The 21,275-nt window shown below is 35.1% G+C and overlaps 1 protein-coding gene across 1 annotated transcript in view; it reads right to left on the reverse strand.

Moving 5' to 3' along the window:
* Positions 1-21,275, reverse strand: part of LOC757340 (slit homolog 1 protein) — an 87,604-nt gene that overhangs the window by 27,777 nt on the left and 38,552 nt on the right. The window contains exons 8-15 of the mRNA XM_030986121.1: positions 20,025-20,168; positions 19,228-19,299; positions 11,328-11,494; positions 9,312-9,462; positions 8,614-8,688; positions 7,813-7,884; positions 6,247-6,318; positions 1,323-1,394 (exon numbers count right to left, since the gene is read on the reverse strand). Of these exons, the coding sequence (XP_030841981.1) occupies positions 1,323-1,394; positions 6,247-6,318; positions 7,813-7,884; positions 8,614-8,688; positions 9,312-9,462; positions 11,328-11,494; positions 19,228-19,299; positions 20,025-20,168 (825 nt within the window). The remainder of the gene's footprint in view (positions 1-1,322; positions 1,395-6,246; positions 6,319-7,812; positions 7,885-8,613; positions 8,689-9,311; positions 9,463-11,327; positions 11,495-19,227; positions 19,300-20,024; positions 20,169-21,275) is intronic.

Genomic DNA, 21,275 nt, shown 5'->3' on the forward strand with positions numbered 1-21,275 from the left:
TTCTTAGTATGTAGGTGCATATCTTATTACTGGAATTTATGTATGAATGTGGAAAGGTATGCATATTCATATTTGAGATCAACACATATAATGCAAATAATCAATATTCTCTGGCTGTAAAACTTTAGAAATGGATCGCTCTTTTTCACAACAAATTGATTACATTTTAAAAAACTCATAAATCTTTGAACTCTGTGACTGACAATGCTTGGCACTGAAACTAAAAGTACAATTATAGAAATTTCAGGATTTAATACTCATAAATCTTAAATTTGAATTTTTGTGGCTGACAATGGCTGGTAAGTGAAACTAAAAGTAAGATTATAGAAATTTCAGGATTCAATACCATAAAGGTAAATCTTAAATTTTCAAAATTTTCAGTGAGAGGAAATGAGTAAATCCCATGCTCAGAGGAAGATTCACATCCATACACATGGGACCTAATCCTAATATGTCATCAACCGCCTGAATATCTTTAGATTTGAGTACAGACTTTAATCCATAGGGGAGGAGGGGGGGGGGTGCCTGAATACCTGAAAGAAGAAAAACCCTTGTAGTATCTTAGGGTTACCTATGAGGTCAGACGTAGCCATTCATCAAACATCTAATTGGCAACGACAAACTGGAGATTCAAATCGGAAGTGGACATCGGAAGTATCATGACATGCTAGAAACTGCGATCGTCCGACAGCACCGGTGAGTGATGCCAATTTGATAATCATCAGACGTGTCGAGATGACATTTTGTCCACTTTGGCATGCATCAGATCTCATAATGTTTGCATTCTACTCAGAGTATTTTCCCCTTTTCCTTGTTTACTCATCAATCTCTTAATTGAATGTGATGTATCTCACATACTGTACCTCCCTCCTCTATTTTAAGCTCAACCACTGTTTCAATCTTTTGCTTCCTACCTTGTTCCTTTCAAATATGCAATTTCTTTCTTCACTGTCTCTCTTTCATCCATCCACTTCCAATTACTCTTTTTGACCTAAAATAACTCATTTTTGGAATCTATGGAAATTGTCTGTTATATCAAATTAAATCATATCCAACAATCAGACTTTGGGAACAAATTATAATTTTCACCTCTACTATATATACCCAACTTTTAAATTTTCATACAACTCCTGAAAATCTATGTGCTAAAATATGCTGCCAGCAAATTAAAATTTTGAACTCATAAAAACATTTAAAGGGAACCTTGATAGCAAACTTTCCAGAGGAAAACAGAAAAAAAAAAAGTAGCCTTGTGAAAGTTTGAATGAAATTGGACAAAGAATGAGAAAGTTATGAATTTTTGAGGAGACCATAATACTTACAGAAGTCTGACTGCCTTGAGTCCAGTGAAGGTCTCATTGGTAATGCAGGAAAGTCTGTTGCTTCGTAACATCCTGCGTACATGAAGAAAACATGAAACATGCATTACTAATATACACATGATAGGTTCCTTAGCTATCAATGTTGTACTGAAAGAGCTTGATGAGCCTTCTTTGGTAGAACTTTATGTTACCATTAAATATTTCTTTATGTTCATGTATCATGTGTTTACTTATTATGAAGGAGTTACTTGTATTACAATGATGTATTCCATTTTCAAGTTGTTGATTTTTTTTTAAATAATAAAAAATAAAGAAAAAATATTCCTTAAATTAAAATGTGTTTTGTGACATTGTTTTTGTAGTGTAATGAGGAAAATACATGTACAATATTTAAATACTGGTATGTCATGTATGTAATAAACTAATTCCCAGTTGAAGAATAAGACTAATTCTGCAAGAGACAGAATAGAAAGAGAAGGAGAGATAAAGATAAGAGTGAAAAGAAATTCCAACCCTGAAAAACATGGCGAGGATCAGAGTGAGAAGTTTATAAGTTTGCCTCAAACATGTACATTTTTAGGCGTACATGTATGTGCCAATGTGCTTCCTAAGGTTTCAAATGTCTCGTCCCACTGAAAAAACCCACAGACCTTAGCACACCTGTGGACAGACACTTTAATTCATCTCCTTGAAATATTTCATCACACTGCTTGCTTTTGTACAGGAAACTGGAGGGAGTGTTTGAATATCCCTCCTCTTCAGGCGTGTCTTCATCAGCTTGAGATTGCCAAATAGCTCGCTATTTTTGATTTGGGAAATAATCCCGAAGTTACAAATCGCGTCTTCATCAGCTCGAGATTCGACCTTGAAACTTGAAACTCGACCTTGAGTAATTAGCCCGAGATATTTTGCTCAGCGTTCGCGCATAGTGCGAGTCTTCGGGCTAGTGAAGACACACAGGACAAATAGCGGGATATTTTGCAAACTATCGCAAGATATCTCGGGATGATTAACCCGACCAAATATCCCGCTAACTGCAACTTTGGGCTGATGAAGACACAAACTAACTGGATAATTTGCGATCGGGATAGTTGAAATAGCGGGATATTTGGCAATCTCGAGCTGATGAGGACAGGCCTTTTAGGACTGCATCATTAGATGGATGATTTACGGCCATGTTGATAGGTCCTTCAACAACAACCATCAAAGGAGGCTAAATATTTTCTACTTTTTCTTAAGTATGAACCTGTCTACACTAATTTGAAAATACCCAAGTCAAATTGGTGCCCAAGGATGACAGAAAGTCCCCTGTAAATAGTATTTAAAACCCTGTCAAGATTGATAGGTTTTGTGATGGATTGATGGTCATGTTTAGCTTTTGGGGTTTGTATGATATCCCCTGCTTTATTACATTCATGGAGATCTTTATGAAGATATTTATGTATATTTATAGTATAAATCTTTGTGTTTGTCAATGAGCATGGAAATTAATGAAATGAATTATATTTTTGGTCCTCCACCCCTTCCCCCGAAGAAATCAAGTCACATTTTGTGGTAATTAAATAAAAATCATATCATAATCTTCTTGAAACACATCAAAAATTTAATTTTAATATTTAAATATTTAATTATATTAAAAGTATGAAATATACATGAAATCTAATGTAAATTATATGTTAATTACATCCAACATGCGTCTTGTACACAAATTTTGACTTTACATTCAAACTTTGATGGAGTATTATGATATGACATTATGAAAGTTAATGACCTATGAATATGAAATATATATCAAGATGAAAGGCGATTGATGCATGTCCATGGATATAAATTTTGGTGAATGGATATTAATAGATGTTTGATGGTAATGAATAGCTTGTATATCATTAGTTGCTGAAATGTTATTACTTTTAATGACAAAATGAACACACTGTAATGAAATATGATATTTAATGATGAATGGCAAATATTTTAATGGAAAATGATGAAATATGATAATATTAAGCAAATGTGATGAGAGTTTAATACCAGAGACTACTGGATCAAGCTTCATGTTATGAATGTAGGACTTAGAATGATGTATGTGTCATGGAAAAGATGAATATTTCATGAAAAATATGATGAGTATTTCATGAACAAATGATGAGTATTTGATGGAAATATGAAATACAAAAAATGATGAAAAATGAAATCCACGCCTCCTGCTGATTGCAAGTAAATCTCCCAATAATGCGGCACCTATTCCTTCCAAATTCCTTTCTCCTTTTCTTGCTCCGTAAACATCAGGTGGACGGACGCATTTCTCACAGCCTTGCTCGCTCTTCCATCATTATACAGAAAGGGGATTGTCTGGCGCGCAAACAATCGCTGCGCAATGTTGACGGAGGGTTTAGGGACAACAATAATTATGGCTCGAATGTTTAGAGCAGCGTAATCTAAACTCACACCCGGGATTTTTCTTTCAAACACATGCCATCCCTTGTTCCGTACTGGGAGCTCTTAGGGTGCGCGGGGAAGGGTTCTGAGTTGGGCCCCCGCGTGTGCAGATCAAGCCGAGAATCCCCCTCCTACCACCTTGTCACGAAAGCAAAGTGTTTGATTTTTCTTTCCCCTGCTCTGTTTTTACTCTCCGACTTTATACACATGGAGAGATCGGAAGCATATGAAGTGGTGTTGACGGAGGGGACTTAGATGTAGTCCCGTGAAAAAACGGGGACGGGATCGGGTTGGGGAGGTGGATTTTGGAGTGATGTAAGGTACCAAATGAGACGAGAAGGAACAGGTGGAATGGGGAGGGGGAAGGAAAGACTCACATGGTGTACTGATAAGGGTATGTCAAAGGGTATATAGAAGATCATTAAAAAAATTGTCTGTATCGTGGAACTAAATATGTAATAATAATTTATTTTGGATTTCAAGATAATATTTTTCTAGACAATACCAATTTCATTTCAATTGCATATCAGCTTTTTGTAATTGCCTCAGCGTAATTGACTTGAAACCCCCATAGATCTTTAGGAGCACTTCAGAAATATGTTATTTCTGCTACTCTTTTAGTTCTCAGCATTTTCTGTTTACCTATATGAAAGAATGCTTAAATGATCATTATATTTTAAATTGTATCTTTGCTTTTTAATCTTTGTATTACTGATATCCATTCAAATGTAAAAATCTGTTGTAAACAACTTTTTACAATAGCATAATAAAAACAACTAGAATATGTACAAACATCAGATTTGGGGGGGAAATTGTGGGTGCATGTACAGACAAACCAGTATAATATAGATGCATATATTTGGAAAATAATACTGTTATAAATGGCATCTCCAGTGAGCATTCCATAATCTGATATTTGATGAACAATGTACTTTCATCATGCAAGTGTTGCATCTCAAAACATTCATAATAATTCAGTCAAATATTGGAATATCAAAATAAAAGGAAACGGTAATCATAAATGAAATTAAAACATTCCATTCAAAGAAAAAAAGAAGTGGTGCTGCGTGTTGTAAAGAGGAGAAATAAAAAGGAAAAAGGGACGATATTTCCCTCCTTTACACAGCCTGATACAGTATAGGTATGCATTAACGCCCTGAAAGAGAAATGAATCATGAATTAGCCGGTGAAAGGAGACAAAAAGGGGTGTTAAAGTGACGAAAGAACAACAAAAATGTGATATTAAGTGAGCAGTCCTAGGAAGAATAAAACATGGCTTGGTTAAGTGGTTAAAAGGTTAGGTGAGTATATATGCAAGAGTGTTAGACCTGGTTGGAAAGCTGTGAAAATAAATGCGCAATCACACCCTGACGGGGATCGTTAATACACCATGCACTGCATCGACCAGCCAAGTAAGTGAACCATGTGTGTTAGCATACTGTGATACATGACGGTGAATACCAAGAATGACGTCTTTATTTGTCGGTAAACACTTCACTTTATTCTCCCATCATGTCCCAAGTCATTTGTTAACCCCATCCCATTTTGCACGAGGGTCGCATTAACAGATTTGACCATTCATTCAAATTCATCCTCATTTTCACTTTTGAGGTTCTTGAATGTTTTATGCAAAATTATTTAAATCCAATTTGATTTTCACTTTAATCTTTGCAGTTTGGTTGTATTTATCATTGTTGTTGTTAAATGAGGTGATTTTTATTTTAATTTCCATGAAAATATACAAAAAGATGACTTGATTGCCTGAATTTTATATCTTAATCCACTCAGAAAACCAAACAACTTTTTTTTTCAGTATGCAAACCGTACAGTCAATTCTCACTATGGGGTATAGCTGACAAAATGGTATGGAAATGTTAGTGGTTGATTAAATATTGGTGATATATTGAAGAGTTAGGAAGGTATTAATCTTTGGGAATTGGTAGAGAATCACTTTAAGATAACATCTCGGACTAACAAGTCTTCAGGTTTAGAATTACTTTGATTGATTTCAACTAATTTCAATTTGATCATATTCAAAAAGGTTTTTGTGAAAGTTTGTTCAACCTTTTTAGGGTTTAGTGTAAAATGACAAAATTGATTTATGTTGTCTGTTGCCAATTTGATAGCCACAAAGGATTGAAATTTGTATAAAATAAAGATGCAAATATGGAAAAACATGAACAAATATTTCCGGATATTTTTAAAGACACAGTCCTTAGATGTTCATCAAATTGTGATTCGTCTTTCCCCAATGATTAAACTGTTATTAAAAATGAGATTAAATAGTTGAATTACAAATAATTAAGAAATGAGCATCCTGTTACCATGGTAGTTAAACTAAAAGGAAAGTTTCCAACCAAATGAACGAACAAAAAAAAGAATTAAAAGAAAATAAACAAATGGATGAAATCTCGTGCGCTGAAAATTCAAGAAGTAAGATGCCACGATGCTTGAAACAGGCTGGTGGTTTTTCGATCGTTATACTCACAGCGTCCGCAGGTTTTTGAGTCCTACGAAAGAGCGTCCGGTGACATTACTCAGTTTGTTGTTCGTGAGCATTCTTCATATTCCAAAAGAGCACAGAACAGAACGAGAGATACAGGGGGAATTGACAGAAATAAAAAAACAAACGGTCAACAACAGAAAAGAATATTATGGCACACATGTAACAGAGGCCTTTTAACAGACAAGAAGCAAGGGGGCTTTCACTAATCTTTTTTATTTTTTGTTCAGAAGGAAAGAGAACATACATGTAATTTGTCCACATGAAGCATATTACAACAACTAAAACAATAAATTTTAGAATTGAATTTTAGAAAACTAAATTACGAGTCATTACTCATTTTAAAAAGGCGACTCTTGGAATTGTGGTTGATTGAAATAGAGTACTTGCAAATAGGGCATTTCTAGATCACTACAAACCAAATCTAAATATAGAAGAAATCATTTGCATTTGATACAACAGTATGGTATTTTGGCTAAAAGTACAAATCTAAACTTTATGCTAAAAGCTATCTTTTCCTGCCTACTAATATATTCTTGAAAAAATAATTGCTCAAATCGTAAAATTCAGAGGTGATGACATAGAGTTTGCTATAATTTGAACAAATTTGGGAAAATATAAAGTTGTAACTATTGTTTAACAAAATATAAATTGTTCAACAAAGCTCAATAATTAAAACCAACATACAATGACTGATCAATTTCATGGTCCAAATTTATTTGTTTTAGATTATTCTACTGCATTCTGCTTTGTTGCAATTTCAAAATATCTAGATGGATGTAACCAAGCAATTAATAATTCTTTCTTTACCATCTTATAAGCATGCTTAATTGTCATACATGATATTAGCAATTACCCTTAAAAAATAGATAGTGGGAAATTAGCGCATAAGCTGGGTATAGTGCAAAGATTAAAGCCTCAGTTTACAACCCTCTGGTAAAATACAAGATACATGTAAAAGCATGCACTAAAGCACTGAGCTTTTAGAAATCAAAGCATTCAGTTATCAATGGGGAAAATATTTTGGGGAAGGAAAAAAGACAGCATCAACATCAATCAAGAATCAACAAATAAAATGTCCTATGATAAAATTAAAAAAAGAATGAGAGGAGTTTTAGCTAAAGAGGAAAGATGTATCAATCTGTAGTTTTATTTGGATTTACTTTTATGGGAGAAATAAAGGTAAGCGACATGACTGGCTGTTTGAAAGATCAGAAACAATAAAGGGCAACTCTACATTATGCGTGTGCACATGTTTGTTACACAAACCAAGTTTATTAATTCAGTCACAACGGTCTTTAAAAAGAAATACAACCCTCAGAATCCCCCCATGAATCATGCAATTATCATGCAACATCTGTAATAGCCCAATTAAGAATTATCATTTATCCAAACTATTAAAGTATATAATAATTAACATTTTTGTCTGAATTATTATCATTAAAGCTAGAAACAGAATACACACATGCACACTCTAGATACACCAAGAATCTGATTAAAACAAAAAGGAAGGGGTTAAAGGTGAGAGAATAAAAAGGAAAAAATTCTTACAATTCTACGAGAGAAGACGCTCCTTGGAAGGCCTCATCCTCGATGACCGAGATGCGGTTGTCACGGAGATCCCTGGATAGATGGATGGATGGGGAGATGGATGAGAGGGATGATGAGAAATATATGAGGATGATATATTCAAGAGATAATGATTACTTGATGGCTTATGAATATTTTACTAGGTTCAGCTCGTATTTCACCTGCTCAGAGAGCGAGTAACAAATCGGTGAAAGCAAACGATAGCTCAGATTTCTTCCCGTTGATAGCACGTCACAGTAAATACAAACAGATATCTAATAATACGTGTACATTATGGCTGGTTGTTCAGATAGTGTACACATAATACTTGCTCTTCTCAAAAGTTCATTAGGAATTTGCTATTGAAGAGTGAGATTTTTCCATATGCCATATATATATTTTTTTTTTTTTAATTATCCTTTTTTCCAGAATTAGTTTTTAAGCTTTGGAGAGGGTTAATTACTCTCCACCAGCCCCAACGTTTATCGTATCAACTAACAGATACAATTTTAATTGTAATATATACTCTGTATAATACCATTCAAACTTCGTATTCAGTAGAATAATACATGTGCTGTAGATACAAAACAAAAGTATACAATATTGAAAATATAGGGAACTGAAGGATAATGAAGGTATAATTGCAATTGAGTCCTTCAGAAACTACAAAATGAAAATATGAAAACATATGCACTGTTTCAGAGTGTATGAAAGTCAATAAAAGCACTGGAAGGACTGCAAGAAACATAGATGAATATTCTTCTTTCTGATAATCATACTTACAAGATTTTGAGATTGGGCAGATGAAGGAACTTCCCGTCCGCAGAAATGCGTGAAATCTCATTTCCATTCAATTTCCTAGGGAGAAGAAGATGAAAATGTCATACTGATAAACCAGGAACTTTTATGAATTGTTAATGACAGCTTGCGGCAAGAAATTTCCATGCTCTGCAATGATCCATGGCCGCAGCCAAGTTCTTTTTTGAGTTGTGAAGCTTTCAGAAAAAATCTCGCCATCCTTTGAAACTTACAAAAGTTTCATCGACTATAACAAAATGTGTGAATACTTGCAGATACATGTAAGCCGCACTTTTTGAATGTCAATTAAACTGCGTTAAAAAGAGGCTAAAACCTTATCAAACTGTAATTGCAAAGTTGTACACTGTACAGAAGAAAAAAAAATTGTAAATTTTCATTAATGCCTGACATGAAATTAAAAAGATAGTATGAACTTCATGAAATTTTGAGAGAAAATTTTTTTTCAGTAAAGAAATCTCAATTTGATGCCCACTCTCCTGAGTCTTTGAAGTCAATCTTTGACTTCTGTGCCGATAATTTTTTTAAATTAATCCTTTATTGTTTCTATCAAAATATAAATATGGTTTGGTGTACGAAAAGTGTATTCACTCCTTGTTCTTGGGAAATTAATATTCAATATTTGTTCATGATAATTTCTGTAATATTGGTAGAATAATACTCACAATTCTGTTGTATATGTGGGAATTTCATCTGGAACAGTTGGTAACCCTCTGTTAGAACAGTCTACAATACTTTCATGACATGTACAAGCATCGGGGCAGTCATGATCAATAAAACACTGGCCGGCTTGGGCAGTCCTGTAATACTCGGCATCTGATGATCAAATAGGAATCAAAAATTTAAACAACATGCATGCAAATTAATTTTAGTCCTATGGAAAACAAAATTCTAGTATAGTCCTACAAAAAAAATTATGTCACTGAAATAGATTAAAACATTAAAACAAAAGCAAAAACAGATATTGTTTATCTTCTCCCAAATCTAGGAGCACTTTGGAAGCTAAATGTATTTCTTCCAACAGAAAGGTCATAAAACGTATTCATTCTTTGCAAGTTACAGAAATTAAAAACAATTTTCTTTAAAGTATTTGCCTTTTAATGAGAATTTTTTTCCTCAATTATATCTACTATTTTATCTATTTTTTGAAACATTTTCTCGAAAATATATATCAGTTGTAGAAATACAGGTATCGCGCAAGAATTGAAATATATAAATATTTCTATCATTACTACAACACTGGATATCTATGTATTCTAAACAATTTGTTTGACATCATCAATTACAACAGAGATATTCCAAAGTCCTGAGCATGTTTCTCCATATTTTTACTGGGTTCAATAACCTGAACATTATTAACACACCACATTTAGGAAATAAATCATTTAAATAACGATTTGCACCAATATCCTTAGAGCTTGTGGCAAAGACTACCCATCATTTATACAAATGGCCCCATTGAAAGTTTTTTCCCTAGAGATATAAATTATTCCGGAGAGTAATATTGAGACCTACTCGATCTCCCGCTCGTTTCACCAGAAAATTCATCATTCAGAAAAAATGTCTAACCGTGTCCATTGACTTCTGCTGAAATCTCTTCTCTACAAATAGGGACCCTAGATGTGCATTAGCGGTATTAGGCCGTAAGCCCCCTTCCCAACATAAACCCCTATGAATATAGATAGAGTATTGCCTGCTTATGGAGAAAGCACCCATTTAGAATATCTTCTTTAAATGTGAAACGCACCAGGCAGGGAAGTAAGATGGAGACGCATTATGGAGGAAATGGTCTTCCTATCCCTCTAAATGCAAATCATTTCCTCTCTACATCTCCAATCTTCGAATTTTTTGGCTATGATTGTCAAAGAAATAGCCCAACCAGGGCATATGGAACGGAAGATAGACTTTGAGAATAGCTTAGAGTAGGCTATCTACATTGGTGGAAAGAACATTCTGATAGTAATACCTGCATCAGTTACATACAAGAAATGGAGATTGCTTTCACTAGCTCCTTATTACAAAAGCATATTCATCAACTTTTAATGGCTTAAATGTAAAGAGGAAATTACTTTTAGACGACATTCAAATTAGAAGGCTTACATTAGCAGAAATCAAGGAAATGCAAAATGTTTCATAAGTCATATAGACAACAATGTCCTGTAAAACTTGATTTTTGTTGTTTCTTGAAGGTTTATATCTTTTTCCAAAACAGTAACATTTCCAGTAAATGTCTATCTTACAATATATGTCTATGAAACATACATTTACATGTTAATTTTGTGCCAAACTTATCAATGGAGTGAAGCAGCAACAACAGTAACAACAATAACAATGGTCCTAAAATATTACTACTACTACTACTACTACTACTACTACTACTACTACTACTACTACATGTACTTCTACTACTACTACTACTACTTCTACTACTACTACTACTACTACGACTACTTCTACTACTACTACTACTACTACTACTTCTACAACTACTGATAATAATACAAGAAGAAAAAGAAGGAAGAGGAGGAGAAGAAGAAGAAGAAGAAGAAGAAGAAGAAGAAGAAGAAGAAGAAGAAGAAGAAGAAGGGGAAAAAAGAAGAAGGAGGAGGAGCAGGAGGAGGAGAAGAAGACGAAGAAGAAAAAGAAACGGTTCCAGAAAGAAATACTTCTGCATCACATACCTTTACACTTGAACTTGACGCTCTTCATGTTAGTGATCCGCTTGCGTTCCATTCTGACGGGTCGGGCACAACGTGCACCGCTTGTCTCAACGACCGGATTGCTTTCAAGGTACTCTGCGATCCATCTCAAGTTACAGTCGCAGATGAAGGGGTTGCGGGCCAAATGTCTGACAAATTGAAATGGAAGATTATGGTTTTATTCAAGTATGTTTTCAAATAGGTTTGGTACAATAAGATTTTATCATCTTGTACTTAAAATACTCTCAAGCAATAACTGTACATCTAGTGTGACATTATTTAACAAATGGATATGCAAATAACAAAATATATTGAAAATAATATCGCTAGTGATATTTGTTTGTCTCGCAATGTATGGTCAACAAGGGATCTAAAAGATCATGACGTTTTGTGCGCCGCTGCAATACTTCGTCAGGTGATAAAATATATTGTGAGCAAAAGTGTTTTATACCATACCATACAGTACATTGCGAGACAAACGAATATCACTAGTGGTACTATTTTCGATACTACATCCGCAATGAGTAATATATTTAGCATTAACAAAATATATATTCGCATCATAGAAACTACACTTGACATGCCTATGTAGAAGGAACACCTTAACCCATTTACTGCTGAATCTGGTTTGAAACTCTCACATTTTTTGATGTAGTTAGTTGCATGTCACATATTTAGACAAAGCATAGTTTGTCTTTCTTCTTAAAATAAAGTTGTCAGATAAAAAAAAAATTGTCAGATATCATTAAAGACAGTCTATCAAGATAAACAATCAAAAGAGGAAATATATTTGAAAACTACTTTCTGTATTATAGGGTTCATAATGATTGAATTTTATAAATTTAAAAATTTTCTTAATGAACGCAGAACTAGTATTCCAACCTCTTTAAATGATATAACATACTTAGCATTTCAAGAAAGTATCACTGACACAACTACAATCACAATGAGATATGTTATGAACAAAAAAAATTGCAAAGCCTATTCACGAGTTGCATAATGGGCAAATAAAGAATTGTACAATCTTGAGATTACTGAAGTCAACTAAAACACCCAACATCTTTGAAATGTTATATTTTCACCCACGCACCGGGTCTCTATCATCTCGTTCCCTTTCCTGCTCCCATTCCTTGCCCATTGACTGAACCAACACATTAACCCAAACCAATTAATTCCACCTGAGTTGACAAATTGGTCTAATCTGATTCAACAACTGGCTTAAAGCCATATGAAACCACAGACAAGGTGTTTTTCACCCCTTTTCAGCGAAAAATTTCACACCCCATAGCTTCTTCAACAAGTGATCTTAATGAGAGAAAATATGCTCCTTTGTGCATGTTGTTAGAAAAAGGATGTAGAAGTGTGAAATTGGGATATAAACAACTCTTGAAGGATAGCGGTTATGTAGAAAAAAAATACCTCCTTTTGTTCCCATTTTGCCTCTTATTATGTCATTGAGGTCATAAAATGTAAGAAAGATTTTTTTTTAAAGAAGAGAAACACATTCCTTAAACCTTCATATGTATGTCTACAAAGGAAAGAATCAGATACCAATGCATTGTTGTGCACTTTTCAAGATTGAGCATTTCAGCTGGACACTGCAAATCAGATGAATGTCTCTTCTTCGTGTCTCTTCACACACGTTATATTGAACATGTTGGAAATTCAAACTGATGATGTACATGAATCTATACATACACAGAGACACGTATATGTCGATCAACTAATATAGTTTGCCACAATATATTTCATTTTTAGAATTGAATGATAATAAGCTCGGACAAAATTTGACTGTGAATCCATCATTTTATACAAAGCAAGGCAAATAATGTAACCCTTGAATTCATATAAATTTACATGTACCATGATGTAGACACACACTAACAACAACAAAAACAATCTCCCCCCCCCCCTCCCCCCACCCACCGGCCTCCTCCCCACAAAATAAAGAATTAAGCACAGTATGTTGACTTGTTTTATTTAATCTCCAACTTTAATAAAGGAAAACATAAACAACATGCATGATCTACTGAAGATGTGGACACACCATAGATAAACAATCTATTATTTAACTGTGTTTTGAATAACTCTTCCCAAAGTGGCTTGAAATTTGATACTTAAAGAGTTCCCATTACAACAACCCAAGAAAAACATCCTTAATTGTATCTTTGCAAAGGGTAGAAGTAAGTTTTTTCTTTTAAAGTTCAGTCTAAAGTCATACATTCAGACTCCATGTAGTGTGTTAAAAATTAACGAGGGTTTATGCCTGCAAACTCCATGATTGGTAGCCCTCACACAAAGCAATGAATCTAGGTGACTTTTTCCCTCGGTCAAGAGGCTTTGGAGCTTGCAAAAATGTGAGAAAGTACATGCATTGCTATGGTTTGAAGCCTAAGGCATTCTTCACAGCTTGGTGTGATGTGCCGCAGAGAGACAGGTAAAGAGAGAGAAGGGGAAGGAGAGAGGGGAGGAGGGAGAAAGGTAAGGAGAGAGAGAGAATGGGAAGGTATAGAATGGGAAACCAACATGGAGAGGAAGGAAGGGAGAGAAAAGAAGAAGGGTAGGGCAGGGGAGAGGGAGGGAGAGAGGGAGGGAGGGGGAGGGAGGGAGGGAGGGAGGGAGGGAGGGAGAGAGGGAGGGAGAGAGAGAGAGAGAGAGATAGAGAGAGAGAGAGGAAGAGAGAAAGGGGGAGGGGAGGGAGAGAGGGGGCAGGGGATAAGAGATAGAGAGTGGGGAGGAAGAAATAAAGAGATAGATAAAGAAAGAGGTAAAGAGAGATAAAGAAAGAAAGAGAGATAAAGAAAGAGAGAGATAAAGAAAGAGAGATAAAGAAAGAGAGAGATAAAGAAAGAGAGATAAAGAAAGAGAGAGAGATAAAGAAAGAGAGAGATAAAGAAAGAGAGATAAAGAAAGAGAGATAAAGAAAGAGAGATAAAGAAAGAGAGAGAGATAAAGAAAGAGAGAGATAAAGAAAGAGAGATAAAGAAAGAGAGATAAAGAAAGAGAGAGAGATAAAGAAAGAGAGAGATAAAGAAAGAGAGATAAAGAAAGAGAGAGATAAAGAAAGAGAGATAAAGAAAGAGAGATAAAGAAAGAGAGATAAAGAGAGATAAAGAAAGAGAGATAAAGAAAGAGAGAGAGATAAAGAAAGAGAGATAAAGAAAGAGAGAGAGAGATAAGGAAAGAGAGATAAATAAAGAGAGATAAAGAAAGAGAGAGAAAAAAAAGAGAGAGAGAAAGAGAGAGATCCAATAAAACAAGGAGACAGAGAATGAGGGGACGGATGTAGATACAAGATAGGCAGAGAAAAGGTTACACGTAAAAGCAAAGCCTACGGAACACACACAAAGGAGAAGGTGATAGATGGGTAACATACTTTCAAATATATACATTGTATAAGCGAGAAATTATTAAAATGGGAAAGCAAAAACTACCAATTACAAGAAAACAGACAGAGTAACAGGAAAACAAAAAGAAAGGAAGTATTGGAGAGTTCAGAAGAGAGGGCAAATTAGTAAAGCGAAAGAGAAAGTGTGAAAGTTACAGGGTACTAGAGAGAAATGTCAAATCTTAAGGATACAGAGATAAAAAGGAAAAGAGAACGTAAGTTTGGACCAGAGGAGAGGGGTTGAATATGGGTCATCAGAGGGCAGACCAGGTTCTCATCGAGGGGTCCTGATTACGGCAGTGACCCGTGAAGTATGCCCCTTGCCTCTATCTGTCTACCTCACACGAGAATACCCCCTCGGTGACAAGAGCTAAACAGTTATCTAGCTTTTCATATCTTGCCTGCCCCCAAAATATGCTGGAATTTATGGATTTATTGATACTTACAACTAAGTTACAAGATTTTGAGGTATTTCAATCCAAACTTAGAGGGTGTTTGTTCCACTGATTCAGACTAAAAAATATGATTTGATATTTTGTATTTTGTTACAACCTTGCTGACTCAATATATGCTGGAAGTCATCATTGCTTAACAAATTCTATAACATAACAATCTCAACTCTAATTATTAAATTAGTGTCTAATTAATTTCTACCTACATGTACTCAATGTTGAAATGAATAGTCTACAAGGTGACAGAGCTACTAATTATCTATTAATTAACTAAGCTGGAATGTACTGGAATTCCTTGACATTTGTAAGAGTGGCATTATAGTACTTTAATTTCCACAATTGGTGTCTCCCTTCCTCTGCATCAGAAAAAGAGGTTATACATAAATCTCTAAAAGGCTTTCAATGAGTTCATCTGCTTATACCTACTCAATATCAAAATTAATTAAATTAATTGATATATAAGCTTTGAAGTCCTAACACGTCAAATATCAACATTTTACATCAACAAAAAAATGAATATTTCTCATTATAGTAATGAGTTAGTCTTCCCTAAGTGGGTTCAAAATCCTACCCAATGTCTAAACTCCCTCTCAACATTTACATCCAAAGTTTTACAGGTGTTCAATGTTTTTTAATTTTCCTGTTGGAAGATGTGTGACGGAGTAAGGTGTCTAGACTACTATCCTGTCTGTCGCACCTTTCTTCAATTGACAACTTCCAGGAGGACAAAATTAAGAGGAAGAATTGCTAAACAAAACTTTCAAAAAAGAAAACTGATCATGAAACAGGGTGATTTATGGAAATATTGCGAATATAATAGTTTTTTCTCAGAAATTTCTTCAACTTGTCTTTGTAAAGACGCAGTTGAGTCATAGCCATTCGGTGTGATGCATGTTTGTTCAGTCCTTTGTTAATCCGGTGTCAGTCTCGTTATAAGGACAAGGGTATACCTCTAACAAGCATCCATGATTTATAGAAAAATATTAGAAAAGGAGTTTTGCTTTTGTCACCATAAAGACACATATTTTCAAAGAAAAAAACATAGTGCTGACACTTCAAGACAAGTATAAATACACACAATCTCAAAGAGAAAAAAGAAAGAAATATAAGAAACAGATAAAACTAGGTAATTCTACCCAGAGCCTAAGGATATGTTAGAGAGAAGAGATAACGTAAATACACAGACTAATGATGGGACTGCCATATTTACATCAAATACCAAGATTTACATCAAATAACAATTTTTAAATGTCAGTACTCCACAGGCAAAGATAAAGAGGAGATTTGTGGCATGAAGGGATATAACTTCCATTAGGAGACACATAAGGAGCTTGGACAGAGTTTTCTTCTTATTAGAAAAGAGAGTACATTTCATCAGAAAGTATCATCATTTGTCAGATTCTTATGATACGGCGTGGATTATAGACAAACTTTGAATGTGCTAAGTAGAGGAACAATGCACCGAATGATGGATGACCGGTAATATAGCGCAAAGTAAAAGTTTTGCAAAGCCTGGATTGGAGTCCATTAAAAACTCATTTTTCATTCAATGAACTTTCCATGCTGTCCTAAACACAGCTGAGTTGGGTTTAATCCCAGTACTTTTCCAATGTTTTCTTTTACAATACCTCGCCCCATTTCTGACGGCTCAAGAATGCTCGGCCGGCTGGCCTCACCTTCTAAAGCCAAGCCGGCAAGGAGGAGAAAATTACTTGCCAAAAGCGCCCGCGTCTGTGATTGAGCTGTGAAACTCTGAATATTTATGAATTTATCTTAGCGAGTTGTTGTTGCAAATGCGGCAGAGATTTAGCTCGCATAGCGGGCGAGCTCTGGCGTGAAATATGACCCAGATTTTACACGTGCAGACTTGTTGATCGATGGATTGAATAGCGGCTGCCTAACACATCAGGCACAATTACAAAGATTGACCTGAAACAGGGGGTCAGGATTCTTAAGGTGCCAAAGAGCCTATCACGATGTATGTCAGACTAAAGGCTATCTTAAAAATTAAATAATGAAGAAGGTATTCCTCAATACCATCTATTTAATTACCTATTTATTTCAATCCTTCCTCATGGGCATACATTTTTTTTTGTATAAACTTCAGGCATCTTAACTATTTGATACCTAACTCTAGACAAAGTTATTCAACTGTTACTAAGATAAGAAGGCATAAAATGTCTTCTGTGAATGGATGAGAAAATTGCAGTATGATACAAATACATATCTTGAATCAGGACAGAATGTATGTGTTAAAGATACACACAAAACATTAATATTCTTGAGATGAAATATCAAATTGTAATGCCTTTAAAAGTTTTCAGAGTAAAGATCTTTTGAAAATCAAGGAGATAAATGGGTAACAAAACACTTGTAAAATGCTTTACATGTACATCTACGGTTTGTAAGTTTCACACCCTGCTACTTCACCACCAAACTCTGAATTATTCAAAAAACCAGAAATTTACTTGTTCATGTAATGTACTGAAATGTAACACAACCGAAATGAAACACCACTGAAATTCCACTGAAAACGATCTGCATTCACCGATTTTCCTAACACCTGTGGTTATATCCGTGTTCAGAGAATTGTTTTGCTTCCTAAATACCATCCCTGAAGATCTTCCCATTTTGCGGTATTTTGATACCATGTGGGCTCACCACACGGATGTCTTCCACTGAAATCAATCAATAATTCACATGTTCTTGGTGGCACCAAAGAACTAAGATTACATCTCAGCAACTATGGTCTAGATTAGATTTCAAATAAAAGTTTACTCTTTGTTTATACAAGAAAATAGTGCTCTTCTTTTGATGTTTAGCTGGTAGAAGTTCAAAAGAATGGGGATTTTGTTTTTAGACTTGTTAAAGTGGATATATTTTTTTCCTTTTCATTTGTTTAGAAAAAAAATCTTAAAGTATGTTGCAACTTCACAACTACATTCAAAACTTGTCAAAAACTTGTGAAGTGAAATGCTAAAAGGGTTATTTAAACGTCCTGTTTTGAAACTAGTCCTTATGCTCCAATTCTACTGAATATATAAAGCTGAAAATGAAAAAATTCATGTACCTGTTGCAAGTTTTGTTTTCTTTTTTCTTTTGTTTTCTTTCATTTACTCTGCCTATCCTACATTTATTTCGAACGATCTGCCTCTTCAAAAAGAGGAAATATAAAGGGAAACCAGATGATACATCAAACAAGAATAATTTCCCCTCCTGTCCCCATCTTGGTAGGTTACTGCCTAAATTGGATGGGAATTTCTAGGTAATCATATTTCCACCTCCCCCATGTCCTGGGCATGTACTTCTTCTTTTGTGGTTTCCTCCGTTAGTGGGACGGATCGACCCCCATCATGTAACATCTATTGTGCAAGCTTTGATTACTAAAGGTGCTACATTTCACATGCCTTTACAATCAATCATACAGCAGGTTAACACTGACTAGGTTGACATACGGGTGCAAACAGCTCTCTATTCTAGCTTTAAGAGCAAAAATGTATTCTATTTCTTTATTCTTTTATTTTCTTTAACAGCTTTATGTTTTGTTTTTCTGCGATTGGATGATTTTGTTCACTGTATGATTTTGTAAGTATTTTAAGAGACAAGGCAAGAAACCTCTTTTAAGTATTAAGGAAACTAAATAATAATAATAATAATTTCAACAATTTTGTAGATTCCTTTATAGGGCATTATATTCAAGAAGTTTCTGTGCACTTTATACACAAAAGAGTAGAATATTGACAATTTTTATTGCAGATATGGATATGTTTATGTTATGCAACATATAAGTAGGAAAATGCTCGAAATACAAAGGTATAAATGTAGACTTCAATGATAATTGTAATGGATTCTGTTATAAGTCATTTTTCATTGATAACTAAAATGATTTTAATCTGTAATGTTATTCATCTCAAAAGAGAAGAGCCAACAAATATACGGTTGTATGTGGCCAATGCTTCATACACATTACATACAATGCGCAATCACAACTAAGCAAAAAACATAATTATAGTGAATGAAATAATTTTGATAGAGTACTTACAATGTTTGAAGAGATCTGAGTGAATCAAATGTTCCATTTGACAAAGATCGAATGTTGTTGTCATAAAGAGATCTAGGAGAAGAAAAAAGAAGAAGAAAAAATCTCAGAATACAATCATCATATCATCACCATCATGTTCTGCATGAACATCCTCTTCCTCCTCCTCCTACTCCACTTCATCATCATTTTCTTCATTGTCATTGCCGTCGTCCTCCTTCTTCTCCCCCTCCTCCTTCTTCCCTCCTCCTCCTCATTATCATCACTATCACTACCATTACCATCATAATCATACTCCTCCTAATGATCGTAATGACCATGATCATCGTCATCACCATCGTCAATAGCATCATCATCATCAACACCATCACCATCATCCTAATCACCATCATTATCATCATCATCATCATCATCATCATCATCATCACCACCACCATCATCATCATCATCATCACCATCATCACCATCACCATCATCATCATCATCACCATCATCACCACCATCACCATCACCATCATCATCACTACCATCACCATCATCATCACCATCACAATCATCATCACCATCACCATCACCATCACCATCACCATCACCATCACCATCACCATCACCATCACCATCACCATCACCATCACCATCACCATCACCATCACCATCACCATCACCATCACCATCACCATCACCATCACCATCACCATCACCATCACCATCACCATCACCATCACCATCACCATCACCATCACCATCACCATCACCATCACCATCACCATCATCATCACCACCACCATCATCATACTTACAGAAGATGAAGTTTGACGAGATCCCTGAAGAGGTTGATGCGGATACAGGTCAGCCTGTTGGCGTTGAGGAGCAGGAGCTGGAGAGCTGTAAGATCTCTGAAGATGGCTTCTGGTAGATCAGACATGTGGTTGCCATACAGGGTTCTGGATTGAAGATGAGAAAAATTAGAGAAACATTAGCATATGTACAACTAAATTCATATCACAATAATGATGAATTATGGAAAAGTTCAATTAGAAGATTCTGAGTCCAGCAAGGAGACATGGATTATATTTGTCAATTAGGAGAGACATAGAATAAAGGCAAACAAAAGACAGTAAGGAATAATCCATGGTAGATAAGAAAGAAAATGATATAATAAAGAAGAATAGAAGTATAGATAGATGAATGCTAGTATACAAAAGAAAGGGGGGAGCGCAAGTAGAGAATGAAAAAGAAAAAGTTTGCTGAAGTAGACAGGTAAAAGAGAAACAGAGATAGAAGTAGAGCAGAAAAAGCTTGATGATTACATAAGAATTACAATTTGACAGTTGATTTCATTTCAGTATATTCATATTTAAAACAGCAACAAACATCAGACTTTTTTTGTAAATCAGTGAGGCAGAAAAGAAAAAGAGAACCAAGTTTGGACAATAGCAATATTCACGTAACCCTATCAGTAAGGGCAGCTCTAAGTAAGTTTTTGTATCGATTCTATATATGCTTCATTTGATAAACACCTCATACAATTTAAGGGGGAGTCCCTTTCTGGCTATATTATATGACCTCACTAGTCGATTCCTAGTACACGAATGTTGCACCAAAACTCTGTAACTCAATTGCTTACAAAACCATGTAAAAAGTCTCTTTGCTGTGCTCAAACAAGGTAAAAACCAAAGACGGATCACTCCTAATCGAAACTAGCAGCTCATAGACAAGTGCTTCGTATCACTATGGCTGCGTTCATGCTTAAATTTTGAAGACAGAATGAGCGATCTGAAACGCTCATCGTAAACGCTCATCGTGATCGCAGTTCCACGATGTAGTGTTCATGCTTACTTCTCTGGCTCCCCCAGGCAATTCTCAGTGTGTGGCCTTAATTGGTCTTCCAGCTGGATTCGCAAACCTTCACTGTGCATGCTACGTAGACCCACTAGAGGTCAGTGCGTTGACCCCATTTAAACGCGTTTACAAATTGTAAACGCATCTTTTTGTGAGTTTACGATCGGCGATCATGATCGCCGTTTTTCGGTGATTCTACAAAAGTGAGC

This window comes from Strongylocentrotus purpuratus, unplaced genomic scaffold, assembly GCF_000002235.5.
Source record: "Strongylocentrotus purpuratus isolate Spur 01 unplaced genomic scaffold, Spur_5.0 spur5_scaffold_15, whole genome shotgun sequence".
Taxonomy (NCBI): Eukaryota; Metazoa; Echinodermata; class Echinoidea; order Camarodonta; family Strongylocentrotidae; genus Strongylocentrotus; species Strongylocentrotus purpuratus.